The sequence below is a fragment of the Natrix helvetica genome (genome assembly GCF_964273705.1).
Source record: "Natrix helvetica genome assembly, chromosome: 1".
Lineage (NCBI taxonomy): Eukaryota > Metazoa > Chordata > Lepidosauria > Squamata > Natricidae > Natrix > Natrix helvetica.
In genome coordinates this window covers 206,301,316-206,318,578 of record NC_138548.1, presented here as the reverse complement: position 1 = coordinate 206,318,578, position 17,263 = coordinate 206,301,316, and the positions used below count along the sequence as shown (strand labels likewise).

The 17,263-nt window shown below is 40.5% G+C and overlaps 1 protein-coding gene across 2 annotated transcripts in view; it reads left to right on the top strand.

Annotated features, from left to right (window-relative positions):
* Nucleotides 1-17,263, top strand: part of COL5A3 (collagen type V alpha 3 chain) — a 134,260-nt gene that overhangs the window by 38,802 nt on the left and 78,195 nt on the right. For both annotated transcript variants that reach the window (XM_081934690.1, XM_081934691.1), the window contains 4 exons: nt 4,303-4,425; nt 7,323-7,454; nt 12,886-13,017; nt 16,300-16,485. In XM_081934690.1, coding sequence (XP_081790816.1) covers nt 4,303-4,425; nt 7,323-7,454; nt 12,886-13,017; nt 16,300-16,485 — 573 coding nt within the window. The remainder of the gene's footprint in view (nt 1-4,302; nt 4,426-7,322; nt 7,455-12,885; nt 13,018-16,299; nt 16,486-17,263) is intronic.

Here is a 17,263-nt window from a genome sequence, read left to right as displayed (position 1 = left end):
CTCCGTGCCAGTTGTGCCATCTCTTTCACTGTGCCTGGCAAGGTTACAGGAGGCTGCTAGGGGTCTGGGATTGACAAATTGCACCAGCATATATTTTGTAGAGCTACAAAGCCTCACAGAATACAGATGACCTTTTCTACTCTATCCCTGCTCTGCTGCCATGGGGAAGAACAAATTGATTTCCAAGCATGGAAAGCCAGCGACTTGTGTACCGTGTCATCTTCCCATTTCTTCCTTCTCTCTTCGGCACTTGCTGCCTGCCTGGTTGAGAATGCTCAGCAGAGCATTCTGCTTTGCATGCTTATACTGGCTGATTTATGTGGAGGCCTTTTTTTATTGAAATAGTTGCCACATTGTGGCAAGCGTGATCAGCAGACATTGGAATTTTGGGGAAAGGGCCTTCCAAAATGACAGTGCTGAGATTTGGGATCCATTCAACTTTATTTTTGGGGGATGGTGGTGGCAAAAAAAGGAGCTCATTGATAGCATACACCATAGACAATAGCTGAAGTCTTCTTCAACTCCCCAAGGAATGAGACTGTTGCAAGGCTTTCAGTTAAGTATCTGTGAAGGAGGGGAATCTTAACAGTCTGGATTAAAGGCTGGGTGGTAATTAGAAAACAAAATCATAAAAGATACAGAGCAAGGAACTCAAAAGACAATGTCGCTAATGAAAGGGAGTCAAGAAACAGAAACCAAGAAAAGGATAGAAGAAGAAAAAGACAGAGAGGATTCTGTGTGTATTCCAGAACAGGCGTATCCTTCTTTTAAGTGGGATCAGGCTCTTCAGCAAGACAACTTAGGGATTTCTCCTCTACAAAGGACTTTATTAGTTTCAATAGCCCCAAAAGCAGAGAAAGGTCTCGTTCCACCCCTCTCCCACCCCCAATGCATTCTTTCTCCATGCATAAAATGTCAGAGGGCACAAGATTTTTGAAGGCGCCTAGGCTGTTGTTGACTTCGGGGTGGCCAAGAACAAGCATTTCTTATTGTAATGCTTGGGAAACCTTGGCTTAGGGCCATCTGCCTCTGGTAATTTGGGCAGTGACTGAGGGAATGCCTAGAAATGTCAGCTGAGCAGTGGGTGGTTGCTGAGGGGCAACTCCCTTTTGTAATGAAGATGGTGGCAGGGATCTCTGCAATGGAATGGGGGACAGGTGGAGTGGAATCCAGAGGAACGTTCCCAGGCTGGGCTAGATGCCCTTTTCCATAGAGCTTTTCCATCTTGTAATCGTCTCTTCTATTTCCAGTATAAAAAAAAAACATGTATTCAAAAGAATTGGGAACCAGTGGATGTGGGATTCAAGATGAATCTTGCAGCTCTTGCAGGAAGAACTGAATAGTTTTTATAAACTATCATTTATAAATTAATTATAAATTAGTTGAAAGGGTCTTGTGAAGCTCTCTTCCATTCTTCCAGTTCTGTGAAATCTCTGTGTGTGCTGCAGCCACGTTCAGTGTGGCATGCAGTAAAGTGTAAACTGAAATGTGTGAAGGACATTTCTTTAAATAATCAATAGACACGTACATTCAGTCCTTTGAAACTCTTTAATATGTTCATTGCATACTTATGGATTCGCATTCACTCTTCCCTCCCTTGGGTCCTGTTGGGTTGCCTCATCATGGGTGGGAGGAAGGGTGTTTCTGGAAAGGAGGAACAAAGAACTCCAGAGTCCTTGCCAGGGCTATGTATTCCAAGTAGAGCCACTCAAGGCATAAAGGCTAAAGCAAGCGGGCACCTACATCGGGCAACAACAAAATAGGAAGATGTTGTAGAGACTATTACATTAGTGACAACTTCAAAGGCATCATTTCAAAATAAATGGGTGAAAGTAATAGGACACCCCTCCTGTATTTTATCAAGAAAACCACCTGGACAAATCATATGTGCCTAGGAAAATAGGGAATCCCAGAGTATCTCATTGCTGTTATGCAAAATCTTTACACAAACCAGGAAATCACAGTATGGATGGAACATGGCAAAGCATACTGGCTTCAGCTGGCAAAGGAGTGCAAAAGATGGCATACGCTCCTGTTATTTATTCAACTGATACACTGAATAGGTTGTTGGATGCTGGATTGGAAAATGATGACTGTGGTTTTAAAACTGGAGGAAGAGATAGCAAAAATACCATACCCCGAGGGCACTACTTTAACAACTGAAAATGCAAAAGATTTAAAAGTTCTAATAATGAAAATTAAGAAACATAATAACAAGGATGGGGCACAGATTGTTGTCCACTTCCAAATGTTGGATGTGATTCAGAAGAAATAATGAATGGTAATATTGGAAGCAGCTAAGAGATCAAGCAGGATTGGGAAGGATGCAGTATCCCTATCCCGGTCCTGCCAGTGCTCACTATCAAATACCATCAGTGTCGTGTGCATGTTGAATGCAGGGTTGAAACCAGACTGAAACAGGTTCAGATAATCTGCTTCCACCAGGGACCACTGCAGTTGCACCCCAACCACTTTTTCTACGCAAGGAGTGCGTGAATGCTTAATGTCCTCAGGAACTAACATAACTAATCTAGCCATGACTATATTATAATGTTTAAAGGAATAAAGGCAAGCTCTGCACCATGTTGTATATCTGACTACCATGCACTGTTATCTTCTATATATCAACTGGGTTCTTCAGTGTTTAGTTTTCTTGCACGTGTATATAGTTAGAATTTGCAGTTGTTTGGGTTCATTTTTGTGCATATATGCTTCTCTGTGTTTATTTTTGAACTGTGGGAATGTTGACATTTCCCCAATTCTGGCTGCTTTGCTCCTTCCCCTGTGACTTCCTTTTTTAACCACAGGGCTTCTTTTGCCTTGATGTAGCCCTCTCTGTCCCTACCTGACCTCATGCCTTGGACTCTGATCACTGTAGCCCGCCCTCCATCTTGCTTCTTAATTTCTCTTCCTTTCCATCTCCTCAAGAATGCTGGGAGCAGATTAATTGCGGGTCCCAACTGAGCAGGTGGGAACAGCGATTTTGTGAGATCTTCTGGAAGTAGGCCCACTGGCCATATTTTGGGAGATGATTAATTGGGAGCAAATGTCCTCTGTTGACCAGGACTGCTAGGGTCACACTGGCTGAGCAAGAGGAGCTGGGGCATGTTCAGCTGCATAAGAGAGTGTGCTTGTATACACATGGCAGCTATAAAAATTTAATATAGCTATTGTTGGCATACTGAGTCCAAACCATAAAGAGAGGGAGAGGACAGAAACGAACGAGTGAACATTCTTTGTCATACTAAATGTGGTTAATATATAAATATCCAAATTTTTGAATTGCACCGAGTTATTTGCAAACTTCTTAATTGGCAGGAGGTATTTGTGTTTGGCTTTCTTGAGCAAGATTAAAAGACCACAAAATTCAGAGCGACTGGCAGATTAGCTGATTTGTTCTCATTGTATTGAATCAAGTGATGAGATCTGCACACAGTGGAATGAGAGTTAGGTACATCCAGGGCCATGGTTAAATTGATTTGGATATTGATGAGGCAATTTAAAACTTAAGCAACTGAGTGCCAGTCAGGGCCAAACTGAGCCACAGCAATGAGGTTTATTCAGTTTTAAGCAAATGGTTGTAATAACCTTGGGAAACAGGAGGAAGAACTGAAGCTAGGGCAATGGTCAGGTGTGAACTATCTCACTCCTCATCAGAAACACAATTGGAGAAAGTGTAACAGAAGTTTTCTGGAAATTAAAATCAAAGACAAAGGAGGGAAAAAGTGCTTTGAGCCTTGCAAAATTGGTGTCAATCCTTTGAGGTAGTCCAGAAAGGAAACCAAACCATGAGTATTATGACTCCTGTCTGGACTACCTCAAAGGATTGACGGATTTGTAAGATTATAAGTAGCATGCTACTATAATCTTGTAAATCTGAAAGCACATCTCTCGTCCTCTGCCTTTACTTCCCAGATAATTAATGAGGGTTCCTTCTGAGATGCTGTCTCCACTCCATTTTTTCTGTGGATTGAGGCATTTCTTGTCTGGCCATTGCCTTGATTGTGGCTCCTCATCCTGCCTCCCAGGGTTGTTCTCACAGCCCATTAAATTGGTAGAGGAAGGCTAACTGGTTAAGCTCTGGATAATGATAATCTGAGTTAATATTCTGTAAGAGTCAACAACAAAAATATTCATTTTTTTAGATGGGCATGCTGCACTTTGTTAGAGTTGTTCTTAAGAGTGTAAAATATAATATACAGGAAATTTTCCACACAATAAAGTCTTGGATTGAAAATCCATAAGCATATCATATGTTCATGAAAGATTCTGAATGGTTGTACTGTGCTTCTTCCTCTTCAGGGTGATCTCCAACAATTACTTCTTGTGCCAGACCCAGCAGCTGCTGCCCAATATTGCCAGGATTACATGCCTGATTGCAACACACAACTCATCTACAAATTGCAGACCCAGGATGCAGAAGAGGTAGGTAGGCAACTAAAAGGCAGGAGCTGTTAATAGCCAGGTTTCTGGCCAAGATCCCTGGGATAATCTTCTGTGCCAAAGTTCCCTGCAGACACCCAAAAAAGACATCTGCTTGTGAGAATGAAACTGGCACTTTGAAGTCCCTGCTCTCTCTCCTTAAATAGTAAAATCATGTCTTTCTCCATGTTACTCTAAATAACTATGGGTTGAGATATAATTAACATGCTGATAAGAAATTTAGATCTCTACATTTGGTGACTTGAGTGATGCTGTTGCTACCTTCTCATGGTGCCTGGATGTGGGACAGTGGGCTACGACTGAATCCAGGTAAGACTGAGTGGCTTTGGATCTTGGAGCTTCAAGATCAGGGTCTTTGACATCTTTGGTTGCAGATGGGGTTGCACTACCCCATTCAGACCCCATCTTCAATTTAGAAGTTCTCCTGGACTCACAGCTCCTGCTCAAAGATTAGAAATGGTCGTGACCTTTGCACAGCTTTGGTTTGTGCACCAGTTGCAGCCTTTCCTGGATCAAGACTCCCTACCTTCGGTCACTCAAGCCCTAGTCATCTCTCCTCTAGATTACTGCAGTGTGCTTTACATGGGGCCACCCTTGAAATGCATTTGGAAACTTTGACTGGTACAAAGTGCAGCAGCACAAGCAGCCCTTGGGGCCTGTAAAATGACCCAAGGTCACATTGCTGCTTTGCAAGCTGCACTGGCTGCCAGTTTGCTTCTGGGTGCAGCTATTGATTATGACCTTTGAAGCCCTCTATGACATAGGTCCAGATTATTTGATGAACTGTCTCATCCCACTAAGACAAGCCTGCCCTGCCCATGCCAGCAGAGGAGGCCTGCTGAGAATCCCTTTGGTCAAGGAACTCTGACTGATAGGTTCCAGGAGGAGAGTCTTCTCTGCTGTCGTGCAATCCACTGGAACATCCTGCTCCCTGGGGTGAGGTTTGCCCCCTTCTTCCTGTCCTTCTGTAAGGGCCTGAAGACCTGGCTCTGCTAGTGGGCCTGGAGACCCAATGGGGGAATATATCACTGGAGGTGGCTACTGGGCTAATTAGCTGACCCAGCCTCCCCTCTGCACTTTTGGTTTCCCACCCACCTTTTTAATTTTGTATTATTGTACTTCCATTGTTTATTTCTAATTGTTTTATTTCTTTGCTATTGTTACGTTTGCATTTTTAATCAAACCCCCCCCCCTGTTTTATTGTTGTAAGTTGCCCAGCATAGCCCCATGGTGAGATGGGTGGCAAATAAATTTAACAGAGAAACAAAAAAATGGATCTTTCTCCCCTTCTAAACATTTGACATAGATTTTAGAACTTTATACCCGGCAAGTATATTTTCCCTATTCAGTAGCTTACAGTCATTGAGAGCTGTGTTAGTCTATGATGACAAACAAACAAACAGGAGCCTGCTAGCATCTTTTCGCATTAAAATTTGTATTAAAAGGCATAAGTTTTTATGAAATGCAGCTCATCATCAGATGCATGTGGTGAAGTAAGCTGTATCTTGTGACAATTTATGCCTTTTGAGAGTTTGGTTAACTCCTCCTGATATTTTTAAAGACTCAGTCTTCTTGGAGTGAATGGGGTGGAATCTGATACCTGAGAGTGCTGATTTAGTAAAATCAAGATGTAGCTATTGGGAGTGAGGAAATTTCAGGGGCATTAAGATACCTGGGAAAATCCTTATAAAAGAATGTAAATGCCCCTCTAAACACCATTGGCCTTACATTTTTATAGATATCCACCTTCCCCCATCACTCAAGATTTTGTCAATTGCAGTCCTCTTGTAGCTAGTTTAACCACGTGTTTTCCAATTTCCTTGGGGAAAAAATGATTAAAAGAGTGACTTGTTGAAAAAAATGAAAGTCTGTCTATTTGTTAGATCTTGTCCTTGCTCCAAGAAATTTGGGCCTGTTGAATGTGGCTACCTCAAAAGTATACAATCACAGCATCTACATGATGATGTCTTCACATAATTGCCATCATTTTAGTGTTGTAATTGTTTGCTGTGTCTAGAACTTTTTCACTGTAAGCAGTAGTAATCTGGTGGATGGTGGAAATGCTTGAGACACCATCCTATGTTACTTTAGCTGTATCCATTCCAAGGGTGAAATTTAGTAGGTTCTGATAGTGGAAATTTTGAGTAGTTTGGAGAACTGGTAAATGTCACCTCTGGCTAGCCCCAGAGTGGGGTGGGAATGAAGATTTTGCAATATCCTTCCTCCAGGAGTGGGAGGGAATGGAGATTTTGCAGTATCCTTCCCCTGCCATGCCCACCAAGCCACGCCCACCAAACCGGTAGTAAAAAAAAATGAATTTCACCACTGATCCATTCTACCATTTGTGGAAATCTTCACATCTTTTTTAGACTCGTAAGACTGCCCCTGGTCTTATCTCCTAAAGATAAGGTTCATAAGATGCTCGGATAACTTCTCCTTGTGATTCATGGGAATGGCTCGTTAGGTCTCTTAGATGATTAACCCACAGGTGAAAAAGAAATAAGGGTTGCTCTCTAGGACCCCGAGAAAGATAGAATTGGGGCAATTCTGGACTATGTGGATAAAAAGAAACGGGTACATTCTTACTTTCCAAATCTGTCTTCTCCAGAAAGTCATATTGAACCACAAATAAATCTGTTGTGTGATGGTCTTTCCTCTATGTCCTCCAAGGTGTTGGTGCCATGTTCATGTCTGTCTCTCGTGAATGGTTTCCTGTTGGCTGAGCCTGGACGTATGGGTGGTGACTTTTGGTGTTCTAAGGAAATGGGGAAATAATTTTTTTCTTTCTCAAGTATCTCTTCTTTCTTTTTCTCTTTCCCTCCCCTTCTCTTTTTTCTCCCCTTCTCTATCCTATCTCCTCCCCTCCCCCCTTTGTGCAGAACATTCCACAGAGGAAGGGCAAGAAGGGCAAAGGCAAAGGAAGGGGCAAGGGCAGGAAGAAAGGTAGAGGCAAGAAGAAAAGAAACAAAGAGTCCCTCGAGAAGTCCTCGTTCAGTCCAACCTCAGGCGAGGTAGAGAGTGCAACTAACTGCTCTCTGCTGATCTAATAACTTCTGGTCCCTGCCAGCCTAACCCATTGCCTCCTAACATGCCTAACCCATCTAATTAGCAGCTTCCTCTTGCTTTATGATCAATGGTTCTTCAGGCAGAACTGCCCACAGAGTGTCTGGCCTTTCTGCCCTTATGGCTGCCCATTGACTGCCTTGCATGAGGGCTGATGGTGCCATATGCAATGGCCGCTGGTTAGGCAGCTCAAGGACTCCACTTCCATTAGTCCTGTTTGGCTGCAAAGTTCCAAACACAGGTGAGTTTGAACGCCTGAAGACATGTTCTTCTCCATCAAGTGCCAAGCCAATAATTTCTCAATTTTCTTTCTGATGTTTAGTCAAAATCAAGAGAGCTCATGGTCACTCCAGAAAGAGGGCTACATAAGCATATCTATGTGGATGGGCAGCTGAAAGAATGCATGATATGTCTCAGGAAAATATCTGTATAGACTTTTGCTGGCTCCTTCCTGGTACTATAACACCAGCCTCTGATAGTACAGGATTTCTAAAAGTGAAATTTGAAATAATTAATTAATTATTAATGGTTAATTACTTTTCAATTAAAATCTATGTAGGATGCAAACTTCCATTGAGCCATATTATTATTGAATCATAAATTCTGAAATTGATAGCAGGGCATCTTCCATTGATCTAATATTCAATTATATGAATAAGGAGAAGTTACAATGAGCAAGAGTTGGTGCTGTGTTACTGGTTTCATCCTTATCAGAAATCTTCAGGTGCAGATAGCCAGATGTTATTCTATTGAGGCCAAATAGAATAAGTAAACTCTGGGAAGCAAACTCATGGTTCTTTGCTCTTTGGACCATTATAAACAATGCATTAGCTTTAGGAGCTATGTAGATCCTGTGGTGCTAAGCAGTTGCAGGAGGGAATATCTTAGAAGCACTCCTACAATGATAATAAAGGTAGTCTTCATTTATCAACCACAATTGGGGCTGGCAACTCAGTCATTAATTGAATTACAATCACAAAATTACTTCTTCCTCACTATGATAATTGCAAACAGTAGCTAAACAAGGACTGCCTGTATAAAGTCCATCTTTTGGAAATGCCTTATAATTAAAATACCACAGGGTTCCTTAGCTACCACATGCAGAGCTAATTGCCTCTGAATAACAGAGCTGGGGTAACAGCTATTGATCTGGACTATTAAATGACTTTTCAAAAAATGACTTTGTAAATATACGCCTCAACATCATGGAAGCACTTGCATCACCTTATCAGGTTTTGAATTTGGCTATTCCTAGATGAAAACATATTTTGGCCTATCACATGGATGAAATACAGAACATGGCCACTCTGAGAATTCAGAGATTTCAAGTTGAAACTTAATATAATAGAATGTAAATGTTGAAATCATTTAATTGATTCCTCTTCACTGCACATCTCTGGCAGATGTCCATGCAGCATTTATGTCAACACTTCCAATAAAGGAGAATCTATCATCATCTGTGGCAGTTGTCTCTTTATGGAATAGCTTGTATCTTAGGAAATTTGTCCAGATGCAATAATTTAAATCCACTGTAATTTATTCCTGTTTCCTGCACCACTTGTAAATAGTTCCACTCCTCCTTCTATGTGACAGCCCTTCAGATACATGAAGTCAGCTATCATGTCTCCCTGAAGTCTTCTGTTCTCCAGGCTAAATAAATTCAAGTGCTCTTCATATTTTTCCCCCTTCCAGATCCTTAATCATTTTGGCTGCTCCCTTCTGGACACACTCAATTTCTTGATCTCCTTCTCAAAATGTGATGCCCAGAGCTAAAAATATTCTAGGCACTGCATAGCCAACATAGGATTGAGAGAAACAAAGCATGCACAAAAATTATGTGCATACAAATGTTTTCTTTTAATGTCCTATTTTGTCCTATTCCTATTCCAAATTCTTGTAAATGATTTTTCATAAAAAATGAATTGCAAATTGCCTACATTTTCAGAAAAAGGATTCCCGTGTTAGGACATTAATGATGCATTATCAATTATAGGCCCTAGTTTGGGTCTGCCAAGGAAGCTATAAATATAACATTGGAACTTTAAGGTGTCTTGACTTGAATATGTTAATTCAGGAAAAACTGTTACTGATTAATCGCACTCTGTTCCATAAAAAATAGTTGGCTCCAGTTTGCTTTCCTGGTGATAATAGGTTTCATATCTCTCCTTTTATCCATTTTATCCTCTATTTTTCATGTTTCTGCCCCTGTTTTCTCTACTTTGGTGATTTTGAAAAGAAAAGAGCAAAACTTCTATATGCTTTGCAGTTCAGGCAGCATAGACTCCCCCCATTATTTTTCTTCCCTTAATCTAAAATATCAAGGAGCAGTATGAGGCAAAGACACTGAAGATTTGAGTAAAGATTTTACTCAATCACAAGTTGGTTAAGCCTGCAGTAGATCAACTGTATGCTTAAAAAAAAGTCCTAAAGGTTGTTAAAAGACTAACTTCCTGCTGGCATTAGCTGTGCAGTGAAAAGGGATGTTAAACATGGTACTAAATAGCTCACAGCCACTGTATAATAACAGCTTTAGACTGAACCATTATTCTTGGTTATGTATCTAAGTTGATCATAAGTTATAGGTTTATAGCAGTTGAATACTGTGCACACTCTTGTTTAATTTTGCTGGCGCAACTAGGTTTAGTAGTTTAGGAGATTTGTAATTTTATAATAGAATCTGGACATTATCCCAAGAGTTTTAATGGAATTTCCTTTGTGACTGTTGATCCTTTTGTTCTGATTGTTTTAGCTTATGATCAAACAAATATATTTGCATTTTGTTTTCCTCTTGTCTTCCACTAATGACCTTTTTATGTCAGGGAAGCATCCTCAAATGTGTGAAATACAGGATAGGGGGATGCTGAGCTCATCCTGCCAGTGAATCATTCTTGCCTTGGCCAAGGGGAAGCTTTTCCTCGCCAAATGGAGCAGCTGGCAGAGTTCCTTTTTCTAGAATCAGAATTACAGCTGTTTGGCTGTTTAGTATTGGCAACAACAAAGCATTTCTCTTTTTCTTTTCTAATCTCTTCTCAGGAAGAATTTTGCCACCCACTTATCCTCCCCCCCCTCTCCTAATGTAGGCACACTTCACTTCATCTAATTCTGCAAATACTTGTCTAGCAATAAAGTTCAGGTTTGTTGTGCATTTGATCAGGTAAACATTCGCAGCACCCCTTTTATATATAGATTCCTATTGTATGTGAGTGAAATTGCAGTCCACAAAGTTAATTCTTTGGTTAGTTTTTGGCTTAGTCGTTCATTTTTGCAATCATGCCTTACTGCATCACTGAGATATCTTTGCAATGCTACAAGTTCTAGGAGAATATACTAGACTGATTTGCTTTTTCAAAAGAAGCTCCTTCAGGATTAAAAGTTGTCCATGGAGATTTATGCACAACGTTGAGGAGGTGGCTTTTTCTGCAGCTATTTCAAGGGTGGTTTAGCCCAGTAGTAAATAGATGGAAGATGGAAGATAGAGTTATTAATATACATTTGTCTGTCATAGACACACAAACTGTTGCCAGAAAAAAAATATGATAGCTTTGATGGGATTTCAAATTTAGCTGAGGGCATCTTCAGGCAAGGTTGGCAGTAGTTTTGAAAGCAATTTGTCATTGGCTTTCTCCTGCATCCAAGTTAATGCTTGATTCAAATATTAACTAAGCCTTGCTTTGCTTAGCTTTCAATCCTTGACAAGTTCATCCAGATTCAGATCCCACTTTGGGATATACTTGAGATTAAACTGAAGAACTGCATTCAAGAACGGTGACATATGCAAAGATTTCACTGTCAAAGGAAATACGTGACTACTTAAGATCTGTTCTCTTTGCATCTTTCCTGCCTATTGGAATCATCAGAATACAGGTAGTCCTTGACTTAAGACCACAATTGTGCCCCAAAGTTCTGTTGCTAAGTGAGAAAGTTGTTAAGTGAATTTCCCCCCATTTTACAACTTTTCTTGCCACAGTAAATCATTGCAGTTGTTATTAGTAACAGTTATTAAGTGAATCTGGCTTCCCTATTGACTTTGCTTCTCAAAAGAAGATCACACGACTCTGGGATGTTGCAACCGTCATAAATACGAGTCAGTCGCCAAGCGGCAGAAATTTTGATCACGTGACCATGGGGATGCTGCAACATTTGTAAGTGTCTTAAGTCACTTTTTTTTCAGTGCCATTCTAACTTTGAATGGTCACTAAATGAGCTGTTGTAAGTCAAGGAATATCTGCAATCAAAAGGATTATATGATTTCCTGACACATCATCTCTCTCCTTGGTAACTTTTGAGTTTCAAAATTGGCAAATTCACAAACCTTATTTCTTTCTTAGAACGTCGAGTGACATTCCTTTTGCAGTTACATATATTCATCAACCCTTTTTTTCTTTTAAGTCTCAATTCAGGGGAACTTTCCCTATGTGTGGAAGTCACCTGCAATAAGAAAATAATAACTCTTCCCAAGGCACTATCTTGTCTTGCCTCAAGATCTGCAGGAACATAACGGGAATGTTATGTTATGGTCCCGGGAATATAACACTTGGGATACATAAATTGGATGCTGACTTTAAATGACTGGCTATGAGCTCACATAGATATCAGAAGATAACGGTGCAGCATGGAACACAATTCACTGACCTTCAGGCACAACCAATTTTGTTGTATTTAAGTACAATGACAATAAAGATTACATACTTCTACATCAGTCCTAGAAAATGACATACCCAGCACATAGATGTCCCAACAGCCCATACAGTTTACTCACGTATTGTTGATAGGCTGGGGCATATTGACAGAAGAAACTCTTTTCCTTGTATAGACTTTGCTGTCTCTTTACAGATTTCCAGATAAATGAATGGCACCAAATGTGAATTTTCATGCCAGGTGTTCTGAGTTTCGTAAGTCTCAGAGTGAAAGGCTGTACTACTTAATGTGCTTGAAAGCCCAGCTGCATTTCTGCCTCTTTCCCAATATGGCAGGGCCTCTGATCAACTGGAGCTTTCTTACCAAACTCCACTCTGCTAGCAAACGTGGTTTAACTAGTAGGTGCTGCCAAATGTATTTCAGTATTTAAACCCCCAGGGAACTTGGCAGATATGATGCCATGAGATTTTACACTGAAAGATTAGTCTTTTATAATAAGTTCCAAACACATCTCCTAGGCATGGAGGTATGAAAGGCTGTTTCTGCTCTAACCTCAAGGTACCAGATTTTATTGGCCTGTATGTCTCTTATTTCATGACCACTTTAGTTGGCTTTTGGCTGCTGGCATATTTCTAACCCCTAAAGAATTTGTACAAATCTGTGTGCACATTGCTAAATGTATGTTGCCAAATAAGTTATATAGATTCCTTTAACATCCTATATCTCCCCACCATCCTCAAGAATGAGGCTCCAACTGATATCAGTCCGATGAAGGCAGCTACTGAGTTCTGGGGAAAGGATCCTGATGAAGAGCTTGGCATTCTCACTTCTACCACTATGACAGCCAACTTCAACCTTACAGACAATTATGAGGTAAGATAGACATTGTTTCCAAGGCCCCCGGGGTCCTCCTTTCAGAGTCTAAAGAAAGCAGGGAAGGGGTGAAAATGTGGTTGGGGTTGACATAGAGGTGGGAAAGTCTAGGTGCAATATTTTTCTTGTATTGAAAACTCGGTTTTGGTTTTGGAGCCAGCCAAAACCCCACTCCAAAATGTAGCGAACAAGCCTGGAAACAGCTGAAGTTAATTTGATTGAATTTACTTCCCAGTCATGTATTTAATAATTTAATTCACATGCTTCACTGAAAGTATAATTTGGCATCAAATTTTGAAGGTCTTTAGAGGCTGCTTTGAGGGCCACATGAAGCTCTGGGATGCCAGTTAATTCATCTGTGGTCTGTGGCCTGTCAAAATCCATGAATCTTATAAAGACTTTAAGGCCATAAGATGTCTTCAGACCACGCGTATGGTCTCACTTTCCTAGGGCTTTATCACTCCAAAATGCAAAATCAGAATAACATCTAAAAAATCTCTGTTGCAAATTCTATCTTTAGATACAATGAGGTAGTCTACTCAGATCAGGGAAGGATTTGGATTTGAACCAAGTCCCTACTGATTGTCTTTCCAAGATACTGCCTATAGTAGAACATGCAATGTTTTGTTTGTTCTGGCAGATTTTCACAATTCAATATTAGGCTAAGAATTTAGCGTTTGCAAAAGGGTTGCCTTCTCTAGCACCTTTCTTTTCAGAGTCCTCATATGAGGCATCATGATGGACAGACAGCCATTCTCAAGAGCTTCTTCAATATTTTCCTTTAAATGTTATTTGGAGAAAAGCATTGGGGCTGCAAGTTCTTCAGAATAGTTGGTGTCCCTGAAGAATGCCCAGAATAAAACCTATGGCAGTCTGTCTTACCAGAAAGCTGCACCCATCCTGAAACCTGATTAGTGTGACTCTTCAGGGCAACCTTTGGGACCCATAGCTGACTTTAATGGGAGGAGTGCAGAAGTGGTATTCAGCAGGTTCTGATCAGTTCTGGAGAACCAATAGCAGAAATTTTGAGTAGTTCAGAGAACCAGTAAATACTACCTCTGATTGGCCCCGCCCCCATCTATTCTCTGCCTCCTGAGTCCCAGAGGATCGGGAGGAAATGGGGATTTTGCAGTAACCTTCTCCTGGATTGGGGAGGGAATGAAGATTTTACAGTACCCTTCCCCTGCTATGCCCACCGAGCCACACCACACCCACCAAACTATGCCCACAGAACTGGTAGTAAAAAAATTTGAATCTCACCACTGGGTGACAGTAGCTGTCAGTGAAGGATGGTAGCACAATGTATAGAAAAGGCAATTGGGATAACCTACTAGGGGGCAGGCGTTTCTGAGACATCCAAAATCTTCCCTATTTTTACTTTAGATGGTTGCATCATTTGTGTGTAAAGTGAGGATGTGATTTGGATGTGTTCAGTTGAATCCACTCCTAATAAGAGGTGCCATATTCCCAGAAAAACTATGCCACATTTTTTTTTTGCCTAACATTACAATTGTTTTTATTAAAATTTTGGAAATGGAAGCTGATTGGTCTCCAGCCAGTGACATCACCCTCAGATTCTCCATCCATCATATAGTTTCAATCTTAACCTTTTCATTAAAACCCTCAAAAGAGAGTTTATAATAACCCTTGTTGGACTGTTGAAAACACTGAATGGAGTGTGCTTTCAGGACCTCACTGTTGAAAGAGTAACTGGACATACTCTTATCTCAATAGGGGTTGCACATAACTAGTAGCAATTTGGTGATAAAATTACTGCTGGGAAAATCCAACTTGTATGCCACAGTAATTTCCCATGGGATAATTGTAAGAAATAATGTAGATATTTCTAGGGTACAGTGTAAGTATTACTGTCTGGGACAGAAATCACCGAGCTGCCTTTTCCCTCTCAGTGTGTGGCCAAAACAAAGAAGAAAAACAGTAATTTAATTCTTAGCTGTTGGAAGTGTAAACCTGGTTTAGGATAGAGTAGAAATGGGAAAATAACAGTTTGGGATCTGCTGGTTAGATTTTTATACGCATGATTTGAAATTAAGGTACTGAACTTTTAATCATATATCCACACTTCTTCAGAATTATGAAATCTACTCCTTGAAATTTACCTCCAATCTCTGTTTGGGAGAGACCTTACTAGGCTTTTAAAATTGGATTAAGATTTTAGGTATAATCTGGATTGTCGCTTAAACAACTTGAGGAATTATTCATAAATATACAGTATCATTGAAATGATGAAAATGGGAAAGGAATAACAAAAGGTAGATTTTTTTGTTAGCACTTGGTTTCATTTCTGGGATACAAGGAAAATCTCAAGTTGTTTTAATTAATTAAAGCTACTTTAATTCTATGTGTATATATTCTTGTTTCAGTTGGTGGATCTTGAGGTTCTGGTAAACAAAGCAAAGCAACAATAAATGAAATGATGTAACATAAAAACAAACTTCCCTGAAGTCTACATTTTGCTATTATCTCTTATAAATTAAAATGGGAATAAAATACTACTTTCCTTAACATTACTGTCATGCAAATCCATAACTTTTTATGTTGTATTCCAACTGTTTAATACTTAGCCTCGTCAGGGGTAGAAAATCCACTGGATCAAACCTTTGGTTCATGTTCCTCATCCCATCTAATCAAGAGCTAGTTGGTATATTCAGGACAGGAACATGTATATTAGAGGCCGTATCCCACACAAAACCATATACCAAGATTCTAGAACTGTGATGCTGAACCTATGGCACATGTGTCAGAGGTGGCATGCAGAGCTCTCTGTGTGGGCACACACACCATTGCCAGCTGTTCTTCTGGTGCATGCATGTGCACCGGCCAGCTAATCCTCACACATGCCAGAGCCCCAGAAACCTGAAGACCAGCTGGCTGATGTGCATGCATGTACTGGCCACCTAGTTTCCGGGTTTCCTGTGCTCTGGTGCATGCAAAGAACAGCTGGCCGGCATGCATGCGCATGTCAGAAACCAGGAGGCCAGCATGCACACTGGCCAACTGGTCTTCATGTTTCCGGGGCTCCGGCGTGCACACATGCATTCCGGTTTCGACACTCGGTGTTGACAAAGTTCACTATCACTATGCATATCTGCAGTCCTAAACAGGGTTCAATGAACAAAGTTTCTTTTCTTTTAAAGAAAAACAGAATGTAATGGTAGGAGAAAGAGTCACATATAGGCAGAGTCTCATCGTGAGCGTGTAAAGTAATTATCATTAAATATGTCTACTGTACTTCATATCCCCCTTTCCTAATCCCAACAGGACCTTCTTGGAGAAGAGTATTTAATCAACGAAAATAGAGACTTGCATGCCAATGTCACTTACAGAGCATTTGATGAGAGACTTGACAATAAAGATTATGAGGACTACTATGACCGACGAGGGGCCAGTGAAGCAGAGCACTATGATCCAGCTGAGCGCATTGAAGCCACCATCCTATTTCCCGAGGTAGCAACTCTAAGCAATGAGTAACAATCTGAACACTGCATAAAATAATCTCATTTCATTCAAATAATGCATTCCTTATTTGGAACTAAGCTCAATTTTACTCAGTGGTGCTTGTTTTTGATTGTGTAAGTTCAAAAACCTATTGAGGCTTAATCAGTTGGAATGCAAGTATTACAATTTTAATTAAAAGATAATCTTGCAAACAAGACATACCATTTAAGCACTTTAAGCTTTGGAGTAAGGGAGGAGAGGACTAATCTCTCTTGTATTAAAAATACTGATTGTATAGTCTTTTGAAAATAATAGTAAAATCTTTGAGCTAACTTAACACTCTTCCCATTGCTAGAGCAAAGAGAATCTTATCAATGAGGTTAGCATTCCTGCACATAAATTGCTCATGATTTGCACTCCCTCATAAGCTCCTCCTGTTGTTTCATTGTTAGGCCATGACCCTCAGTTGCACTGATTGTTGTGGGTCAAGACCTGAAGTCTCATCTGAAATCAATGAGAAGATGGAATAGCAAAAGGTGGTAGTTCAGCCGAGCTACAGTGTGTTTATAATCTGCCTCTCATATAACCCATTTGCATAACCTCGCTGTCTTGCCCCCCCTCCTCACCTCAGTTTAAATCCCACATCACTCTAGCCAGTCTGTGCATCTGATGAAGTGAAATGCAGCTCATGAAAGCTTATACCGCTGAATAAAATAAGTTAATCTGAAAAGGAGCTTCCCAGGCTCCTGATTGTGTGTGTGTGTGTGTGTGTGTGTGTGTGTGTGTG